This window comes from Calonectris borealis, chromosome 18, assembly GCF_964195595.1.
Source record: "Calonectris borealis chromosome 18, bCalBor7.hap1.2, whole genome shotgun sequence".
Taxonomy (NCBI): Eukaryota; Metazoa; Chordata; class Aves; order Procellariiformes; family Procellariidae; genus Calonectris; species Calonectris borealis.
In genome coordinates, this window is record NC_134329.1 from 14,380,215 (window position 1) to 14,399,996 (window position 19,782).

The window sequence follows — 19,782 nt, forward strand, 5'->3', positions numbered from 1 at the left end:
ATCTCTTTCTAGGGACGTTAAAATGAAATTCAACAGAAAACATCTCATAAAAAATTGAAACTCATATTGATTATCTGAGTATGTACCCACCATACCTGGGACTGTACAACAGAAGGCATGGTGAGTCCAAGGGTTCTGCTATAGAGATGGTATTTTGTAGGTCTGACATGTTCTTTTTTTATAATTTTTTCTGACCACTTTCAGGGAAAACTTGAACTTGGGAAATGTCCAGATGATGATGGGTATCTTGGTCATATTCAGTTGCTGCACAGTCTACAGTTTTCACTACCTGGTAGAAAAACCTAGTTCCTCTGCATTGCTTGAGGTTAGTAGCTCCAAATGAACTGGAGTCACATTGACTTGGAGTCTGTTGCCTTGACTAGTTGCATGATAGGCTCTGCAGATAATGGCTGTAAGACCGATGCTTTACTAAAGGTTCCTTTCAAAATCTTTTAGTTCAGTGTTGTTTGAAGTGAAATTTCCTGTCTCTGACCTCAGTAGTTAAGCAGAACAGGATTGTAAATGCAGAAGCAACTGAAGTTTTCCTCTATATCAACATCTTTGTGCCAAGATGGGATGTTCTGCAGTAACCAAGAGTCAGCAGAAGCAAAGATAACTGTTGCAAGATCAACATCGTACAAGAACCAAGCACAGTTTCAAGGAGAGCCACAGACACAATAGCAAGGTTTGGGGTTTTTTATGCTGCTGTTACCATTGCAGCCTTAGCTATTTGACAGTCCAGTAGCAGCCCAGAAGTGCCCCAAGGCAATAAACCATCTTTACTACATTAGAGGAGATGCCTCTGACAGATGGCTATTTTAGAGTGCTGACTGTTTTTTTAGCGTCTTTACCCCTGGCTGCTTAACATCATCTTCATTTTTAGCCAGCTGTCCTTCATCCAGGTGCTTATTCTGGCGGAGCACAGTGATAGCAGAGAGATGAGTATGATCAACTATAGACTGTCATTTGAATACACGGTATCTTGGTGTTTCTTTCTAGCAGCTTCCTAATGCATCTTGGATGGTATGAGTGAAAACATGAGCCCTATGGAGACGAGTAGGAGTAAAAATCAGTAAGAGAGAGTAATAGAGAGAGAAAGTAAATAGCACGAGAGAGAGAGAGAAACTGGATTTGTGATTTGGAATGGGATCCTGGCATCGCCTCTGTCTTGTTCCATTGATTTGGAACAAGTTACCAATGCCTTCCCATGTTCCCTGTTTGTAAGATGGGTCAGCAATCAGAGCTGATTGATATAGTTTCAACAAAAGCATTTTCACTGAAATCCAGATGTTGCATATATTGATTTTGATCTAGTTTTCTTTTGGCAATATAAGCCTTTCTGAGGGGAGAAAAATTGGAACCTGACCTTTTTGGGCAGGAAACAGTGGCTTCAGCTCAATGCTGTTTGTGTGAAAATATTTCAAAGCTTTTTGGTTTTGTTCCAATGCAAAAAGAAAATACATTTTCTGACCTCAAAACTTTTCCAAAAACACTACTGCCATCCTTCAGTCAGCTCTAATAGTATATCTTTTGTATCTTGCTTTGAGATCTCTGAATGAACTGTGATCTATAAGAGCTAGCTATTATTTGAATGGTGTTAGGTAAGGTTTCAGCCATATAAGCATATTCTCATGTTCTTCTGTACACACCGTAGACTATTTTAAGCTGACCATTTAAGAATATTTACTTAGCAAAAGGAAACAATTGTTTGACCTAAGTCAATCACGGATGAAATCATAATTTTGAAAGAGCCCATTTAAAACTGCAATGATGAGAAAAAAAGAATATCAAAACTTGGTAAACTTCAAGATAGTCGAAGATGTTTTGCAACTCTTGGGACAAACTATACACTCATGTGTCAGAATCCAAACTGAATTCTTGTGGCCAGCTTGTGAACTTGGAGTTTATAATGGAAATAGTGATCTAACAGATTCTTAACCATATCAAGACCAGCAGGTGTTGCTATAATATATTAAATGCTGTGGAGACATCTAATAAGCTACACTTGAGCATTAGTTCAATTCATTTTCTTAAACCAAATTGGTATTTTCTGGGAAAACGTAATGCTATGACAGACTTGCAATAAGAATACTACTAAAATAATCAAAACACTGGAAAATTGCAGGTTCTGAGCTGCCTCTGCTGAGCTAACTGAGAGTTTTACTACTGCTTCAGTGAAAGAACATCTGACCCTGCATTTAGATATTATTTGAGACTTCAGTGTGTTTAAGAACACAGTACTGTAGGAAGTAACCAAATCTTGTGCGTATTTCTACAGAGACATACCTATTTGCAAGAAGTGTCCCTGCAGAAACCTGTGGTATCTTTTGCCAGAGACAAGATTAGATTATGGTGAAATTCTAGTCTAGGCTTGTTCTGCGCTGCTGATCCCTCCCACACGCGTTTCATTGGTGATCCCCAAAAGACAAGGGGGGAATTCCTCTGAGACAGAAACACGTGTCTTCTCAAACAAACTGCACCCTCAAGAGCCTTGCAGCAGGTGAACAACAGGAAGGTCAGAAGCAGGACAGCAGTGGAGAGTTTATACCTCAGGAAACCCTCAGCAGGCCTTGCCAAGTTACAGTAAATTCAGGGAGGTTGTAACTTTTGCTTGGCAGCTCCTGAAACCAAGAAGGAAGGATGAAAGGAAAATAAATTGCCACGGCCAGGATTATATTATGGTATGCAACCCTCTAAGTGAGATGGTATACGAAGGAGGACCACTGTGAACATGAATGGGGAAGCTGCCAGGTGAAAGGGCTCATCTGTCTGATGTCCATAGGTATCAAGCTTAGAGATCTTGGTAATTCTTCAGCAGTCACTGGATGTGTGTTTGTGAGTAAGGGCGTAGGCTGCTTTTCTCCACCTCTGGATGCTTGGCAAGAACTTCTCGTGCATGTGGACGTGGTCCCAGCCATGTCAGTTCCAGGTAGGATCGCTAGCCAATGTACTTTGGCTGCTGGGAAACCCACGGAGCCGAGTGCGTTAGCAGCTCTCCCTCTTGCTTGTTTCAGCTTATTTCCAGCGGTGAGGCGGGTGGGGCATCATCTCACCTGCAGGACCTGCACCCGTGGACAAGGACAGTCTTCGTCCTGTCCGTTCTCAGGAGCTGCCTGTAGCGATGCTTGGGCAGGATAAGGGCCCTCTAGGTGGGTGACGAAGAGAAAATGGCCACTGGTGTCTTCCGTGGGAGAGAAGCACGCGACTGCCCTGGCTCGTTCGCCGAGCCGTCGTGCTGAAGTCCAGCGGCGAGTGCCGGGGCTGCACCGCGGGCCCGCGGCAGGGCCGGGATGCGGGGCGGGGAGCCGCGGGCGAGGCGAGGCGGGGCGGCGCGGCACGGCGGCTCCACCGTGTGCATGTAGATGAGATCCCCCGGAGCACGTCACTCCGCACCGGCGCTCTGCGTTTGGGGCGGCGGAGAGCGAGGGCGGGCGAGCGGGAGCCGCCGGAGGAGGAGAGGCGGCGGCGGCGGCGGCTCGGCTCCGCAGCCAGCAGCGGCTCGGCTCCGCGCTCCCTGCGCGGCCCCCCGCTCCATGCCGCCCAGCCCGCCGCGGCGCGGCCCCCGCGGGGCGAAGGCGGGCGCCGGGCGGGGAGCAGCGCGGCGGTGCTGAAGGACAGCTCCGCTCCGCTCCGCGCCCCTCCGCGCCGCCCCGCGCCCCGGGCGCGCCTCGTCGCCGGGTGGCCGCCAGGCCGCCGGCCGCCGCGCCTTGATGTGCCCCCCGCCACCGCGCCGGCGGCTCTCATGGCGGTGGCACGGAAAATCAAAACTTTGTTGACGGTGAACATCTTGGTCTTCGTGGGCATCATCCTCTTCTCCGTCTACTGTAGGATCCAGGACCGCTCCCAGGAGCTGGTGCAGATCGTCCGGAGCGCGGACCGCCGGGCCAGGAGCCGCGGCGCCAAGGTGGGCAGCCTGGCTGACAGGGAGTCCATCCTGCAGCGCCTGGACCACCTGGAGGAAGTGGTCTACAACCAGCTCAATGGTACGGAGGGCTGGGAGGGGATGCAGCGCCAGTCCTGTGGTGCCCTGTGTCCTGGGAGGGTGCTGCAGATTGGGGAAGAGCACCCGAAGCGCCCGCCCGCTGGGGAGGGAAGCCCGGGTACCGTACACACTGAGCCCACTGCTGAAGTGCTGAAAATGAAGGGAAAGAGGTGGCTGCAGGGTTTTGCTGGAGGGATTTGTTGAGCCTCCCCCGCCTCCCCTGCCAACTCTCAGTCCAAAGTCAGGACTTCCTCAATAGATACAAAGTTAAGGAGGCTGCAGAGTTCATGGGTTTAAGGACTGGTGGAAGTCCCTACAAACTGTTCCAGGTTTTATCGTTTGCCTGGATATATTAACTCTGCGTGGGTAGGTGGTTGTATAGCAAATGCACTGTTAGGTTATAGCTGGAAGTCATATACTTGGTCTCAGAACTAGTTTAAAAACATTCTACTGAGTTCTTACGTTGTGTACTTTTAATGGTCTATTTAAACATAGCAGCCATATGTTTCCTTAATGACTTTGCCATTTAAATTTGATATTATCTTTGGTGAGCAGGGGAAGCATCCACCACTTCTTTTTATGACATTCTGTTCTAATTCACCAGCCTTGAAAAATCTTGGTAGGTAAGCAAAGAACCCTTCCATGGTAGTTAGAACAGGCGAAGCCATAGAAGTTCTTATAGGACAACTAACGTTTCATGTAGAAACTAATTCTTTAAAACAAGTGCATTGTTATTTGCATAGATTTGTAAAGTTCTAAATGTGGAACATCAAAGAAATAAGTATGTGATTAAATACATCAGTGCTTTGGACAAGAAGAGGCTGGAGGAGTGAACTTTTACATGAAATTATAATATAAATGTGACATTTTAGTGTCTAGCACCAAATAAAACTTCCAGTGTAAATATGTTTAAGTATACCAAATGTGCTTCTAGGCTGCTTGTGAAAATCTTACTCGTAACAGTGATTTAACAAAGGCTACTGTAGTCTCAAAATGCAGACAAATAGGAGGGTTAGGATAAAGTATATTTCCTCTTACTACTTTCTGAATGACTGTATAAATCTAGGTAGGTTAGACTGTTATGGTAATATGCAGTCTATGCCAGCAAGTGTTACAGAACAGGCATCCCCTTACACACTCATCCGTATAAAACGGGGAAGAGAGAAGGGGAATGTGGAGTGTGGGTGTTAGTCACAAAAATACACGTTCGTGAATTAGAGGGAAAGTGTCAACAGCTGTGTTTCCTGACCATATTTTGGAGCAGTTTTGAAGAATGTGGGATTTAAGAGGGAAGTCCTCCTCCCAAATTCAGCAAAGCCATAGAGTTCCCAAACTAAATTAGATTAGTTCCCAGGCTATATCTGTTGTAGCTCAACTGAATGGGTTTTTTGGCCCAAATTTATTTGTTAGTGGTGGTGTTCATAGGTGAGACTTTGGGCAGGATTTTACCTGCTATAGGTTCATCTCGGTGTAGCATCCCCTGGAGAATCAGCAGGAGTCCTTAATGTGCTGGGCAGGCACCATTGCACGTAATGACTGTGGATTCACAGTAAACGTGAAGTTCTCTGTAAAGAATGCCTCTATTTTGGGGACTTTTTTCTTCTTCTTCTTTAATTTGGTTTGTTGGGTATGGAAATTCATAGTGAAATTACTTGAATTGAAATGTTACGTTGCTTCTTCAGGTCATGATAAACACTGTAGGCAGTTTCTTCTTGGAAGTTCTTACACAGAAAAATACAGAAAGTTTTCCAAGCTGAGCTGTTCAAATTTCCTATTCATTTCCCTTCAGTTTCTCTCTGAAACGGTTGGGTTTTTTATTACACAGTGGTACATTAACACAGATTAATTATATCATCATCATTATGAAAAGGTACTTTGTCACTTTCTTCTTTTTTTTTTTCCCCCATCCTGTGGGAACAAAACTTGAAAAGTCCTAAAAAATTAGGAGGTGCTCCACTGAAATCATCAGAGTTGCATCACTGTAAGTGAAATCAGGATCAAGCATCTATGTTTGGGTTTAGCTCACTGGTATTCCATTTTTAATACGACTCGTTACTTATGCCATTAATAGGCATAATGCTGCTCTGACAGCATTGAGGTTCAAGGGAGCCAGTCTGTGACAATGCTCTACCGCGTCTCATGGAAAGACGGGTATTACACAAGCACTCTGTCTGCTCTGGAGCTGTGCAGTTTTGTCCTAGTGTTGAGCAAGGTTTCTCGGACATTATCCTGTATATTGCTTTATCACGAGGTTAGAGAGCTATCTGAGGCCTTCTTGGATGGTACTTTTAACGAGGTGGGTCAAAGTCACTTTTATAGGGAGAGACAGACATGGGTAGACAGATTTTATTCATAAGGAATATGAGTTCCTTGCATACCTAGAACTACTGCAAGCACCAGGAGTTTGAGTCCAGCTCAATGTTATTGTTACGGTAGGTCTGTCCAGATAGTATTTCAGTTTTCTAATCTTGGTTCTTTCTGTCTTGAGATCAGCAAATTTGAGCCACCTGTAAAGTATCCTATATTTTTGGTAATAAAGTCTCAGCATTCTTTTACTTAGTTTTTCTCTTCTATTCGGATTAGTCCTAAACTGGTAAGACCTTACCTGGATTTTCTAGGGACTCTGTTGAAGATCCAGTGTAATGGAAAGACATTTCTGTGAGAGACCAGCCCTGCAGCTGCAGCCACACAGAATTTTGTTTCTGTCACGCTTATTTGTTTTCATGCAAGCAAAGAGATGTTATTTGAAAGTGTACCTTCTGCAAGGAAAAATAAACACAAGCAGTAATATTATAACTATATCAAGAGGCAACTTAAAACAGATCACTAGAGAACTCATTAACTTTTCAGTCTGAATAAAAACTGTGCACACAATGCCTGTGGAGGTGTGTGTACAACGCAGAGGACCATGCGTGAAAGTCAGTAGAAAGCTGGTCCTTGCACTTACCTTTGGCAGAACAAGAATTTTTAGAATAGAATGAATGAGAATTGCTGTGATTCCCTGCAGAGTCGTGCAGACATACACCCAAACAATAGTTTTCAGTTGGCTCGTGCTTTGCTTTTCTATCAACTTAGAAAAATAGTATTTTTGAAAGCTTTCTTTACGCTCAGTTGCTGCTGGTTTTGGTGGAAGTAAATGGATGGAGCGTGCAAAGGGAAAGAAAAGCAATGAAACGTGTCTGTGGAATTTCCTTGGTGAAACTTTATATTACCTCTTAATATTTGGCTTTGGGTATAACATTTATTTTGAAAAGCTGAGTTATTCTAGATCTAGTTCATCAATCTATATATTTTTTCATTTTTACTATGATATTGCTATTGATGAATATGATTTATTGTCAGTCAACACAGAACTAATGCCAGATAGACTTGGTAGCAATTCATGAAATGGCATAGTGATAACACCTTGGTATTTTCTTCCTTTGCCTCTATTTTTTGTAAAGGGGAAAAAATAAAAAAAAGATTTAATTGACTGAATTTTTCCCCTAATCATTTTTGCATCTATCTGTTGCTAATGATTTACCATAGAGGATAAAGAATTTTTGATGCCCCGACTACAGCATAACCTTTCATGCCAAAAGCAATTGAAGGGTCAGACTACAATTTCACTGTAATTGCCTTTTTCCCTTTTCACTGTCTCTTTGCAGTAATACACAACAATCAATACAGCATGTAATTAGATTTCATTCAATCTGCAAAGATTAAGAGAGTTTTCATCTTCTCATTATGTATGCTCACATCACGTCTTCCTACCCATGTCTTCTACATTAGACCTCTTTGACCTGTTCTATTGCAGACGTGGAGGGATAAATTTGGAGTATTCCCTTGAATTTGGCAGATTATCATTCTTTATACATCGTAATTTGATTTTGCTCTCTTTGGGAAGATTAAATACAATAGCAATTTCCAGAATGATAAATGGGTTTTATATTGCATATGCATTTCATGGAGGAGGCTGGGGAAAAACAGTGGACAATTCACGTAATTGCAGCACACAGGCTTAAAATGATGGAAATAGCAGGTCCTAGGTGCAGAGGACTGATTCATGCAGACTGTGACTCCTGATTTTTAGAGAGTACTGGAAGCAAAGTGATTGCATTTAAAATTCAGCCTGGCAATCTGCATACTTAAAAGGTACAGTAGTATTTTTAAAAGGACAGTTGATTCTTCATAGGCTTGGGGCTGGTTGAAAATGGTTCCAGATTTCCATATCGAAAGTAAGGGTTGGGAACAGGCTGCAAATGAATCATGCGAATGTCCGCATCAGATTTGTCAAAAAGAAGCTTTTATGGCTGGCAACTTTCAGCTGAAGAGTAATTCCTTTGCAGAGAAGAGAGGTAAAGCCAGATGTGCATGGGGGAAGATTAAGTGTGACTGCCAGCCTTACGTTAATGAAGCTGAACCTTCTCATACCTGCATACAGAGTCTCATGTTATAACTATTTCTATTTAATTAGGTTATGGTCCAATGCTAAGATGCATCTGACAAAATTAGCACATAATTATCTCCAGAAGTATCAACTTATTTGTGGGGACTGCTCTCAGCCGTGTGCTTTCCTTGTACTGGTGAGAAGCGTCTTCATGTGGTCTCATTTTGAGGACTTTTTTAAGAAATGCAAGGTTGGGCCTAGTGAAGGCAGGAGAGAAAAATACCAACTACATTTCCTTTTTATTTTATTTTTAAGTTAGGCTGCAGTTTATCTGTTTACCACACAGCATATAACAAGTATTTTCAATCATTCTGGATCAGTTACTCAAGCTTAGGTAAGTAAACATTGTTACAGGCCTGACCTTCAGTACTGCAAAGTGATGGTCAAGTCCAAAAGACTGATTTCCACTTCACATTGGCTTTAGCTATGTTAGTCTTGATTTACGTAGCTGAGGAAACTCATAATCAGTGATTTCAGGAAGGCCAAGATTTTATTTCCCAAAATAAGGGAAGAAAACATCAACAGTCGGTATTTGGATAACCCCTATAAAAATATAACATCATATTCGAAATAGTATTACTCTATTTAGGCACTTTAGGAAGAAAAGGTCTAAAGGTTTGGTAGAAAAAAGAGGGTAAATCTCTTTTGTAAAATGGGCAAAATTGCATTCAACTCTTCAAAATATTGGCAAATACAAAAAATATATCTCCATTTCAATAGCACATCAGTGATTTTGAAGTCTCTCCCTGTACTCTGTGTTTCTTATACTGGCAACTATTTTTTTATGTAATGTTTCTGCTTTCTGCATTTGTAGCTGGGAAGAAAGCTTATTTTGACAGAGAAATCGTGGTAGTTTTATCATTGACTCATTTATTTGTGTAGAACTTGAGTCATTTGTACTATATAGGATTAAAAGCAATGTTTACAGAGGTGGAAAGAAAATCTTTGACTGATGTTGGTTTTGTTGCCTTTTAGGAGGTATTCCAGTTCAGTTTCTTTCCATTTCTTTGTAGATGTGGCTGGAGTCGGAAAAGCAAATATGGATCTGTCATCTTTCTAGTGAAGAGCTGCAGTGTGATTGTTGCACATCTATAACCACCATACAGGTTTAGAGGATTAGAAGACCTGGCTTTCACTTAATACCCTTGGTAGTGGGAGGTCAGGTGGTTTTTTGAGTTTAGGGTTTTTTTTGTTTATTTGATTTTTTTAAGTAAGTAAAGGCAGGTAGTAGTTAAACCGAGAGCATCATTTAAGAATGCAGTTCCAGCCACTGAGTGCATGGCTGTTCTCCAAGGAAATAATAAGATTTATGAAAGGAAGGAAAAGAAATGAGTCATGTTTAACAAATCTTCCTTTTATTAATGCCCCTTTCTAACCTTACTAATGGGTACTCAGTCTCTCTTTCTCGGTATACTTGGCATACTTTTTTATTATTGTTATTATTTGTGGGGTTTCACTTGGTAGTCATTTCCATCACTTATTTTAACCTAACACAATGAAAGGGGAAAAGAAAGAGAGCCTGTGATGTTCTGGGTAACAGGAAGGAAGACAGCCCATGACAGCAGAGCAGCTTCCAACCTTGTCGTAGTCCTATTGATCAAAACTGTCCTCTGAAATAAGAGAACTTTAGCTTCTGAGAATGAAAACCAGATAGAGATCCTCCCACTGACCCAAAGTCATCTTCTCCTGAGAGCACAGAGCTAAAGCAGCCAAGTGCTAATAGGATGTGGATATGACTTGTGTCTGCTTTTTCTAAAACTGTTGTGTCTTCTGTCACTGCCCACAGCATCCGCACTGGTAGCATACAAGATTGCGGCGTGGATAATCTGTATGACTTCTCTGGCCTTGGGTTTTTGAACTCCGAAGCAGTAGGAAAGGGCCTTCATTTGCATCAACAAGAAGTCCTCTAAAACAGGGAGAATTGAGGATCGGATTACTATTTGTGGCAAAATGGTTCTTTCTTCAAATTGAGCTTCAGCAGCTGGCTTGCTGAAGTGATGTCGCACCTGTGATCTGGTGTAGATCTAAATGGAGCGAGCTGTGCGTGTGTGTGCAAGTCTGTAGATGTCCAGGGAAGTGGTATTTTGGAGCCGAGTTCTGCTTTCTTACCCCTCTGTTTGACATTCTCCTCCCATGGTGAGGGAAGTGGGCTTGTGCTTCTGTGGTTCTTTGCACTAGCTTTTTATTCCACCTGGTTTGGCTAAATTGGACTCATTGCTGATTCACAGCATCATGGAAAGACAGTGCAGCAGCACTTTTTGTGGGAAATCTAGTGGGACGTCCAGAGGAGCTCTCCCACCAGTCTCCTACCCCTCTTACTGCATTTCTCAGGCCATTTCATTTCTGAATATTTGTTTATGTCTCTTATGTCATCTTTCTGAAATGGTGTTGAGAGGGCTCAATTCAATGACTATAGACGGGTTTGTTGGTCTTGTAGTAAGAGGAAGAAATGGGTGTCCTCAGGATAAAGTAAAACCCGCTTGCTGTTTGCCATCAGGCTGAGCTACTCTGTGTGCATTCTGCCCAGTCTTGCAAAGCTGTCTTGCGAAGCAGAGGTGGCTACCTGTCTCTCCCTTTATTTTACTTGGATGACTTGTTCTGAGGGATCTGCTCTCCAGCCAAGGATGAGCCTGGGACCATGAATTGTTTTGTATCCCCAGTGAGGGGAGTCCTTAGTGAAACAATGCAGTAGAAAAGGGCCAGTTTTGGGAATCTCTGACAAATGGCAAAAGGCCTGATATATTTTTTTTTTTTTTCCCAAGTATGTCCTTGATTACTGGCTTTGGAGGAGAGTCTGAGGGCAGCTGCAGAGTAGATAGCTGAGGAGACAATAGACTGATTCTGCTGTGTCATCATGAGCAGTGTGGATGCCTAGTTTTCTCAGGGGCTGAAGAGTTGTCTAAGTAAATGAGCAAAACATTTTTAGAAAAGGTGAGAATATAGATTTCTGAATATTTTAAGCCTTGCAGCACCTCCTATGGAGCCGTCCTCTAGAAGCCCTGCCACCACAGTCTGATTTATACTTTTAATACTTGAGCTGTAATTTGCATGTCATCCTGGGAGAATGGGCAATGATTAAGAAAACTAAACCAAGGAAAAGGTTTTTGAAACAGCTTCTCTAAGCACTGCTACTTAAAAACGGTTCTGTCAGGCAGAGGTATTTGGTGTCAGAATACTACAGGAGAGGGTTACCTAATTCACAGCATCATCTGGAAATCACATCTAAATAACCCAAACTCAGTGGATGAGATATGCCTAAAATATAAAGGAAAATGTTGGGCTTTGGGGTTCTTTAGTGCATTTGCTTCAATCTTAACCTCCTGGGTTAAATGTTAGAGCAAATGCCTAAGAGGCTGCTGTAATGCCAGTATCTCCCTTGGGCTGAATAGCCACTGTAAAATAGTATAGCACTGGCAAAAGCCATGCTATCCCCCACAGATCCTTGACGCCTCCTTCCTCTCTGCAGGGCCAAGACATGTCTGTGGAAAGAAGCTGGTGATGTAAAAGCCTTTGTTATCTGTGTGCCACTGGACTCCGCTCCAGGAGGAGAATTCCTTGGCTGTACAAACCACTGCTTTCCCCTCTTCAGGCAATTAGCTGCAGCAGGAGGGAGAGGAGAAAATCTGAGCCTGTGTAGGCAAAAGGCAGCCGTGGAACTCAATTATCTACCTTCTACTTACATTTCAGAGCTACTTATACAGGCGATCCAGTTGCCTTTACTGGAGTACTCATGAGAATAAGTGCTCACTAGTGTAAGGATCTCACACACTTTATAAGGCATGACTCAAACCTGGTTTGCTGGAGTTGCGTTTGAATCACCGCTTGGTACAAGCAGCATAAAAGGTCTGCCAACTAGGCTTTAATGTCTGATAAACTGATCAGGGAAGAAAATGGATCCTGCCAGGTCTCTCTCTGTGAAGTTCTTTAAATATTCAGATACTGTGAAACACAAGTACTACCTACGGGGGTTCAGTAGGGTTGTGTTAGACTATGCAGAGGTACTTGTGATGGGTATCCTCTGTCATAGACTTCATAGACTCCAGAAGCACAGAGCTGGTCTCTGTGGGATTACCAGTGTGTTACTAGTTTTTATTCCTAGGGAGAACTGTTAAAAACCATGTCTGTGATACAGCTAGCAGTCATGTTTAGTCGGGAATCTAAGTTAGGTACAAATCCGACACTGCTTTCTACGTGTCTTCCGACACTTCTTTCTAACCAATACCATTGCCCATTCTCCCAGGATGACACGTACTAAAGGATGATCCTGCCAACCCCTCTCCTGCTGTCAGCAGTGCATTGTGTGGACAGTGACAGATATTGCTGGTTGGGTGGGGTAACTTGCTCAGTGATCCAAATTCTCCTCAGCTCACCCATGCACTTAGTTCTGTTGAAGTCAGTTGCCTAATTTTATCCAGAAGCATCAGCAACAGCCAGTAGTTATCAGCTGTAGTAGTAAATTTGGCCAAACGAAGGTACTTCTGCCACAGGATGAACAGTATATTGGCCAGTTATGATGATGTATATGTAGTATAAAGAATGAATTCATGCCGTGTCCCTGTACTACTTTAGTACAGTTGAGAACAGGATCCTTCCTCCTTGAAGGTTTTGGAGTGATTCCCCTTTCTAGTATAGATCTGGTGAGCTTTGTGTTTCTACATCTGTCCCCTAATACTGGAGTTTTGATTGCTTCTGCATTTGCGCTGTTTGGCTCCAGTTTGCATTTTGCAAAAAGAAGTACGCAGACCAGGAGGTCAGATTAGCAGCCATATCCTGGCTGTCTTGCTCCTGATATTTGAGCAAGCTTTGCTCAGTGATTGATTTATCTGTTTCCACAGCACCGCACAGTACTATCTACCTACCTCTTCCCACACCCCGTCCGTTACATATGCTGCTGGACACAACCCCCCATGCCTCAGCTGCTGCCTGTGCTCCCATGGACACAGCTCCTCCATCCCTCAGCCAGTGCCTGCATGGGAGAAGCCCTTCACTTTCGACCTTTGCGATCTGCTTCTGCCTATGATAATTTTTGTCTCAGTTTGACAGCGCTGGGAAAATCGGTGCCTAACTCATGGAGTCTAACTGGGATGTTTTCAGACTTCAAAGCAAGGATGGGACTTTTCATTCCTGCCTTTTCAGCATCCTTTGTTGGCTAGCCCCATCCCGAGCCTCAGCCAAAGGTTTGATCTCTCCCTGGAGGGAGAACAGGTCCTTACTGCAAGCACTAAGCTTGGACTCCAGACGCTAGCACCCAGGAGTTATCCTCAATGCGTTAGAGCACTTTGGAATGCATCAGAAACTGGGACTTGTGCAAGGTCACACACAGTCTCCAATTCCTGCTTCCCACAGCCCAGACTAGCATCCTAGCCAAGGTACTGCCCTACCATTCCCAAAACAAAGGGGCTTTGTTGCACAGGAGCTCATTTTTCTCGGAAGGTATCCACCACGAGGGCTGGAATACCGTCTCCTGCAATACTGGAGAAGTTTGCTTCTCATTTTGTCTCTGTGGCATTTTTGGTGGGGTGATAGGGTTAATTGGTTGTTTTTCATTTGGATTCTTTATGCTGGTTTTGTATTTTATTTGGCAATGGGGCCTTACTGCCCTTTTAGAAATTGGATTTATTTTTTCTACAGCTCTCACATTGCCTCTAGGATGTGAAGCTTTTGTAAATAAAAATGTATTTTTTGTTATATTAACTCATTTTCAAGCAAGCCTTGTGTTGTAGAAAAGATTGGTGGTATTCTTTCCTGTGCATACTGAACTGGAGGCAGTGATAAGACTAAAAATATCCCCAGTTGAAATAGCATTGTATAACCCAAAGGTTAGTCTTCCTCGGGATTAAAATTTGCAGTGGCTTTATAGATTCCTTGTATGGCAGATTTCTAGTCATCCAGCCATGCGTACAATGAGGCTACCGATACCTGCACAGTTTTGCATCTGCATAACGCAATCCCGTTGGTGACGGCACAAGCACAGACCTGCTGATGAAAGATGCTGATACCCGTTGTGCTGGTGTCCGCTGGCCAGCGAGGCTTACGTGTTCCGGTGTTGTCTGTGTTACAAGCGCTGTACTGGAGGTGCTGAGCAGGGACTAGGTACCGTTCACACCTCTAATAGGAAAAACAGATTTTGCTGCACAGAGCTGTTAATCCTAAAACATGATGATAGATTGCAGGTGGCTCCATGTAACAGATGGGGGTGGGGTATGAGGTAAGAGGGAGCTGATCATGTTCAAGTTATTAAACGACCTAATACTAAGCTGCCTAACTGCTGAAATAGTTGATGCTTACAACTTACACAAGCAATGAGTGGGTTTGGCTTGGAAAAATGGGTGGTTGAGTGGTTTAGGTGTTAGCCTGTGTTAACCTTGGGTTTGGAAACCACATTTTTTTGGTTGTTCTGTTACGTAACTTCTGTGTCACATGGAGAATTCCCAGAATCCAGGTCTGCAGATTTAGGCTTCTGACTTCCAGCACCATCGCAGGGACGTGGGCAGCCAAATGCTGCGCTGGAGCCTGCTTGTGTATTTCTTCCTGGTGACCAGTCTTTTCTCCCACTTTTTAAGGATCTTTTGTATCTGCTCTCAGCTGTAGTTGTAGCGCTCTCAGCGCTTGAAGAATTGTTGATAACTATTCTGGACCAGAATTTCAAGGGATGAAAGCTGTCTCTTACCTAGCCTACTTATGGCACCGTAGTAGCAAGATCAGAATTGGGCCCAAAGGACAGGACAGCTAATGCAGGCTCAGCACCAATTAGACATGACTCTGCGATGCTCTGTTTGATGGTAGGCTGAGATACCCTCTGTGCACTGTATTATCAGAAAACAAAACTGGATACTTCTGGGTAGAAATTTATTTTAGAAAAAGAAGTCGGTGTACGATCTTTTGGTTTTGTCCCTGAACTGGAAGAAGATACCTTTGATCTGTTTGATGGGTGATATTGCATGCCTATGGCTTCTCTATGCTAGATACAAGCGTCTTAGCGTATGGTTGTGAAACTAGAGGTTGATTATTTTCAAAAGTATTTTGCTAAATACTGAACTGACAAATTCCCTGTTAAAAACTAAACAAACCAAAAAGGTTTTGTTTGATGCTCTGCTGCTGAGGCTGTGTGGATTTGGGATCATACCTTGCTCTCTATTCCTTTCAAAGGTAGGGAGGGAAAAGCACCCCTACTATAACCAATCAGAAGGATTAATTTCTTAATAAATGCCAGGGGGAACAGGCAGAGTTGCATAGAGTGGTGTGTCCTGTTGTCATGGTGCCTCACCTTTAAGTCTGTGTCTCTCCCTTCCTAAGGGAAGAAGTACTAATTTAGTGAGTCAGGCATTTCCATATGAATTTTCTTTAACATGGTATCTTTACAGGGAAAGTGGTTTTAAATGGGGTCACAGACATACCTCATTATTTCATTAGGAATCCCCTAATCTGTGACCAAAAACCATGCTGTTTTATCACTTAACCCGGTTCACATCATTGCCACTAACACCTGCCAAGAAGCGTGTGTAAGCTCACAGAAACAGGAACCGGTGGCTAAAGGAGCAGCTTCAGTTCTAGCTTTTGAGAAAATATTTAGAGCTGCTAAAATACAAACCCCAGGTTTAGGAGACTGGGGCTTCATTTCCAGGTGTGCCTTTCCTTTGCCCTTTAGCTGTGCTGTCAGCTCATCTCTCTGCTCTTATCCCTTCCCTCCCCTTATCTGTGTCTTCTCTGTAACTGAGGAGGTCGGAGTCCAGACTAGTCTGTGCAGCATCTTACCTCGTGATATTCTTAATCAATGATATAAATAACAGGCAGACATCCAACAGACCTAGACATCCAGTAATTACCACAATTAATCCTAAAAATTTAGTTCCTTCAGCAGCAAAACCAAGAAAGCTGACTTTGTTGTGGGTTGGTATCCCAGAGGTGGATTCTTGGGTGGTCTCTAACAGCTCTCTTGTATTTGATCTTTCACTGAACCTCTTCTCTCAGTAAGAACATTTTAATGCCACTTTCTTCCCAGATGTCGAGTTCTGTGACACTTGCAGAAATGTAATTTTTGGAGACCTCTGACTGTCTGCCAAACTTTGGCTGAAATTAGACACAGTCCTCCAAATGTAACGAGCAGAGGTGAGGGGTGGGTATGAGAGAGGGAAGCAGACTGATAGACAAATGCAGACAGCATGAGCCTGCAAACTGTTTTTTCTTACCAAATCAGGCTAAAAATCATGCTGGTGACAAATGGGATTTTTGCTCATTTAAACACAAACATGAAAATCAAGTTCTTAGCTGTTAAAGGAACCAGACTCAGATCTTCATATTGAATTCCTCTGCTTGCTCTGTTAATTGGCAATATGTTAACGCAAGCATTTTTTCTCTGCTTCCCTGCTTACTTCAGTTAATAACTATAGCAGCATGAAATTTCTCTGATACTACACCAGTACTGCAGGAGAGCCTCCTTTATTTTCAGCTTCCTAAAATGGCAGACTGGGGTCCCACTAGCTTGTCTCATTGCCTTTCAGTGGTGACTGAATAATCAAATTATGCGAGGAGCAGAGAAATGATCCTGTGCTGCTCTTTGCTAGGCAGCGTGAAGCATGCCCTGCTGCTTATCTCATCAGATACCCTTCACGGCCCAGGGGGCTCAGCCTTGGCTTTCGCTGGGACCTTTTGGTGCTGGAAAGGTCTTTCTGCTTACGGGATGCGTGGGTCTGACCTGAAGTTTAAGCGTGACCGGATGGCACGTCTGTTTTGCATCCTTGAGGAGTGATGAGTCCAAGCTGAAAGCTCAGAACTCAGTTTTCTGAAATTCAAATTCTGATTCATACCTGAATCTTCACTGAAGGATCTGCTTCTGCTGTGTAAAGGCACCTTCTATCACTGTCTCCACTTCTCTCTTTACTGTGTAATTTAACATCTCATAATGTAGTCGTAAGTACAAACCTGAGACACATTGGGGGACGGGAACATTCATTCTTTTATGGAATTTCTGCATAAAGTAAAGGAAAGCTTGAAGAAAAATTGAGTCTCTGAAAACTTGAATTTCTTTTTACGTTGCCTTGGTGGAAACCAGGTAAGCACTATTGCAGTCAGTGGCATTAGGAAGGTAAATTGGAGAAGTCTGATCCACAATTTCAAAAACTCAGCCATTGTCTTTATATGTGATCTGAATTCTATATGCGTGTGATAGCTTTAAACATGCTCTGTAGGTGGATCAAAGTAGCACGTTGTTACCAAATGCATCCCCCCTTCGTCAAACAGCCCGCTTTGTCTTGCAGTGAGTTTGTCAGGGCCTAAACTAGCTGTAGGTCACAGTCAATTCATAAAAATACCAACATGCGATGAAGCCAATCTTGTTAATAATGAATTAGGTATTATAGCAGTGCTGTGTTTTAAAGTGCCTGTACCAGTGGATCGTAGCTTTCCCACTCCTGGAAGTCTGAGTCAATTTATCTTTATATCAACAATAAACCAGAAAGGGCACAAATCAAAGTAAGCAATGTTTTTATTACCGCTTTTAAATAAAACATTGTGCCAATATTTTTTCCCTAACATTACATCTTTATTTTCTCAAATTTATTGACAATTGCTATTTATCCTCATTTCTCCTTTCTTTTGCAAAACTACCTCATCCTTTGATTTACTTCATCCAGAGAATATAGTACCTAATTCTTTTTATTTTTCCCTGATAAATCCCTGATTAATTGTATGATATAAGCTATCCATGCAACATTGTGTCTTTCATTTTCTAAATATGAATTTCAAGAGGGAACACTTTTCTCTCTAGAGCCAAAACCACATCCAGGCTCAACATTTCCTTAAACAGTAGCAAGGCACTTCAAAACCAAGTATGATTCTCAGCACTGTGGACTTCTACTCCTACTCCTCCCCTGTGAGCAGGAGAGAATCAGACCTTTAGTTGGTGCCTCTTCTGATAGATCTGGTATAAATGGGGCTGCTAATTTATCTCACCAATTAGGACTCTCTGCAGAGTAACTTTCTTCAACCACTGTAGCTTCAAAACTGCCATAAATTGTTGATTTGTAAGCATTTTGGTTCAGATGCTGGATTCTGGGCTGTATTTTAGCCGTTTCAAATGTGTCCTGTATTTGGTTTTGAACTGACTTGTCCTGCTGGTAGAAAATTAAATCATATGCGTATTAGGAGGTTGATGGAAGGAGGCACTGCAGCCTGGCATTGACAAAGCAAGGCACAGCTGTAGTGTATGTTGACATGAGATATGAAAATAAAGTGAAGGGAGGAAAGAGGAGGAAAAGCAGAGGTGCAAGTTCTACCTGAAGCCAAATTTCCAAGCCAAACTCCCTGAGAGGTGTCAAAGATGTGCCTGAAAAAGAAACACACAAACACAGTTCAAGAAAAATACACATATCTACAGATGTAAAATGGGCAGTCTGTCAGGAAAATGAATATCCAGCCATCAATATTGCTGTGTAATGATGCAAAAGAAAAGTATGTCACCTTTAAAGAGCCTATAAGGCAGTATCACACTGAAAAGAAAACGGAGGAATCGAGGCTGTCTCTGGCTCCTGTCAAAACCGATATCCAAACTAACTGATTTTCAAGTGTGGGCCCTTGGAGAGATCTGATGGAAGTATTTGAAATCTCATGTCCTCAAAGGCAGCTGATCTCTGCTACCATCTATTCCCAAGGAGAAGTGCCTGATGATAAGCTCGAGAGGCAGCAGATAGAGAACCAGCACTGCTCTGACAAAACTGGGGACCTTTTCAGATCATTCGATTCTCTCATGGCCAGCAAAGACACCAGACAGTGATTCTTGGAGCACGGAAGGGAGAGCAGCAGACATAGCCAGCAGGTCTGTAGGTCTTACGTTGTCTCTTTATTGTAGTTGCATTGCCAGACGTGGACTTGGTGACTATTTCAGCTGTGGAAAATCGAGATTCTACTTTCAAGCACGATGTGATTTTGCGTTTCAGCAGCTACTACGGCCGGGTTTAACCCTGTCGTCCTCTGCTGTGTAAAATGGGTTGAACAACCGGGAGCTTTTCAGTCGTACAAATGGCAAGTGTTGTATGTGACTTCGTTACTGGGAAAGCTGCCTGTGTGATTATGTTAGTTTAATTTAATAGCAGACTGCTTAGGTAAATGAGCAGGGAGGCATACGAATGTCTGCAAATGATGTGGAGCATGATTGCAAAATGATGCTGCAGGAGATGGGCTTGTCTGGCCCTTGTCGAGAGCTCACCAAACACCCTTGAGCAGGGAGAGAAGAGTCTTGCTTGGTCTTGGGCACAATCCCTCCGAGACAGAGCGGAGTCCCAAGGGTGCCTGACTGAAACCTGGGCTGAAAGGAAGTAATTTGGCAGGCTTGGCAATGTCAGATGTGATACAGCCTTTGGTTAGTTTAGTCTTT

The 19,782-nt window shown here is 43.0% G+C and overlaps 1 protein-coding gene across 1 annotated transcript in view; it reads left to right on the forward strand.

Moving 5' to 3' along the window:
* Positions 1-3,742: 3,742 nt before the first annotated feature.
* GALNT9 (polypeptide N-acetylgalactosaminyltransferase 9) overlaps positions 3,743-19,782 on the forward strand; it is a 151,945-nt gene continuing 135,905 nt past the window's right edge. The window contains exon 1 of the mRNA XM_075168068.1: positions 3,743-3,983. Coding sequence (XP_075024169.1) covers positions 3,743-3,983 — 241 coding nt within the window. The remainder of the gene's footprint in view (positions 3,984-19,782) is intronic.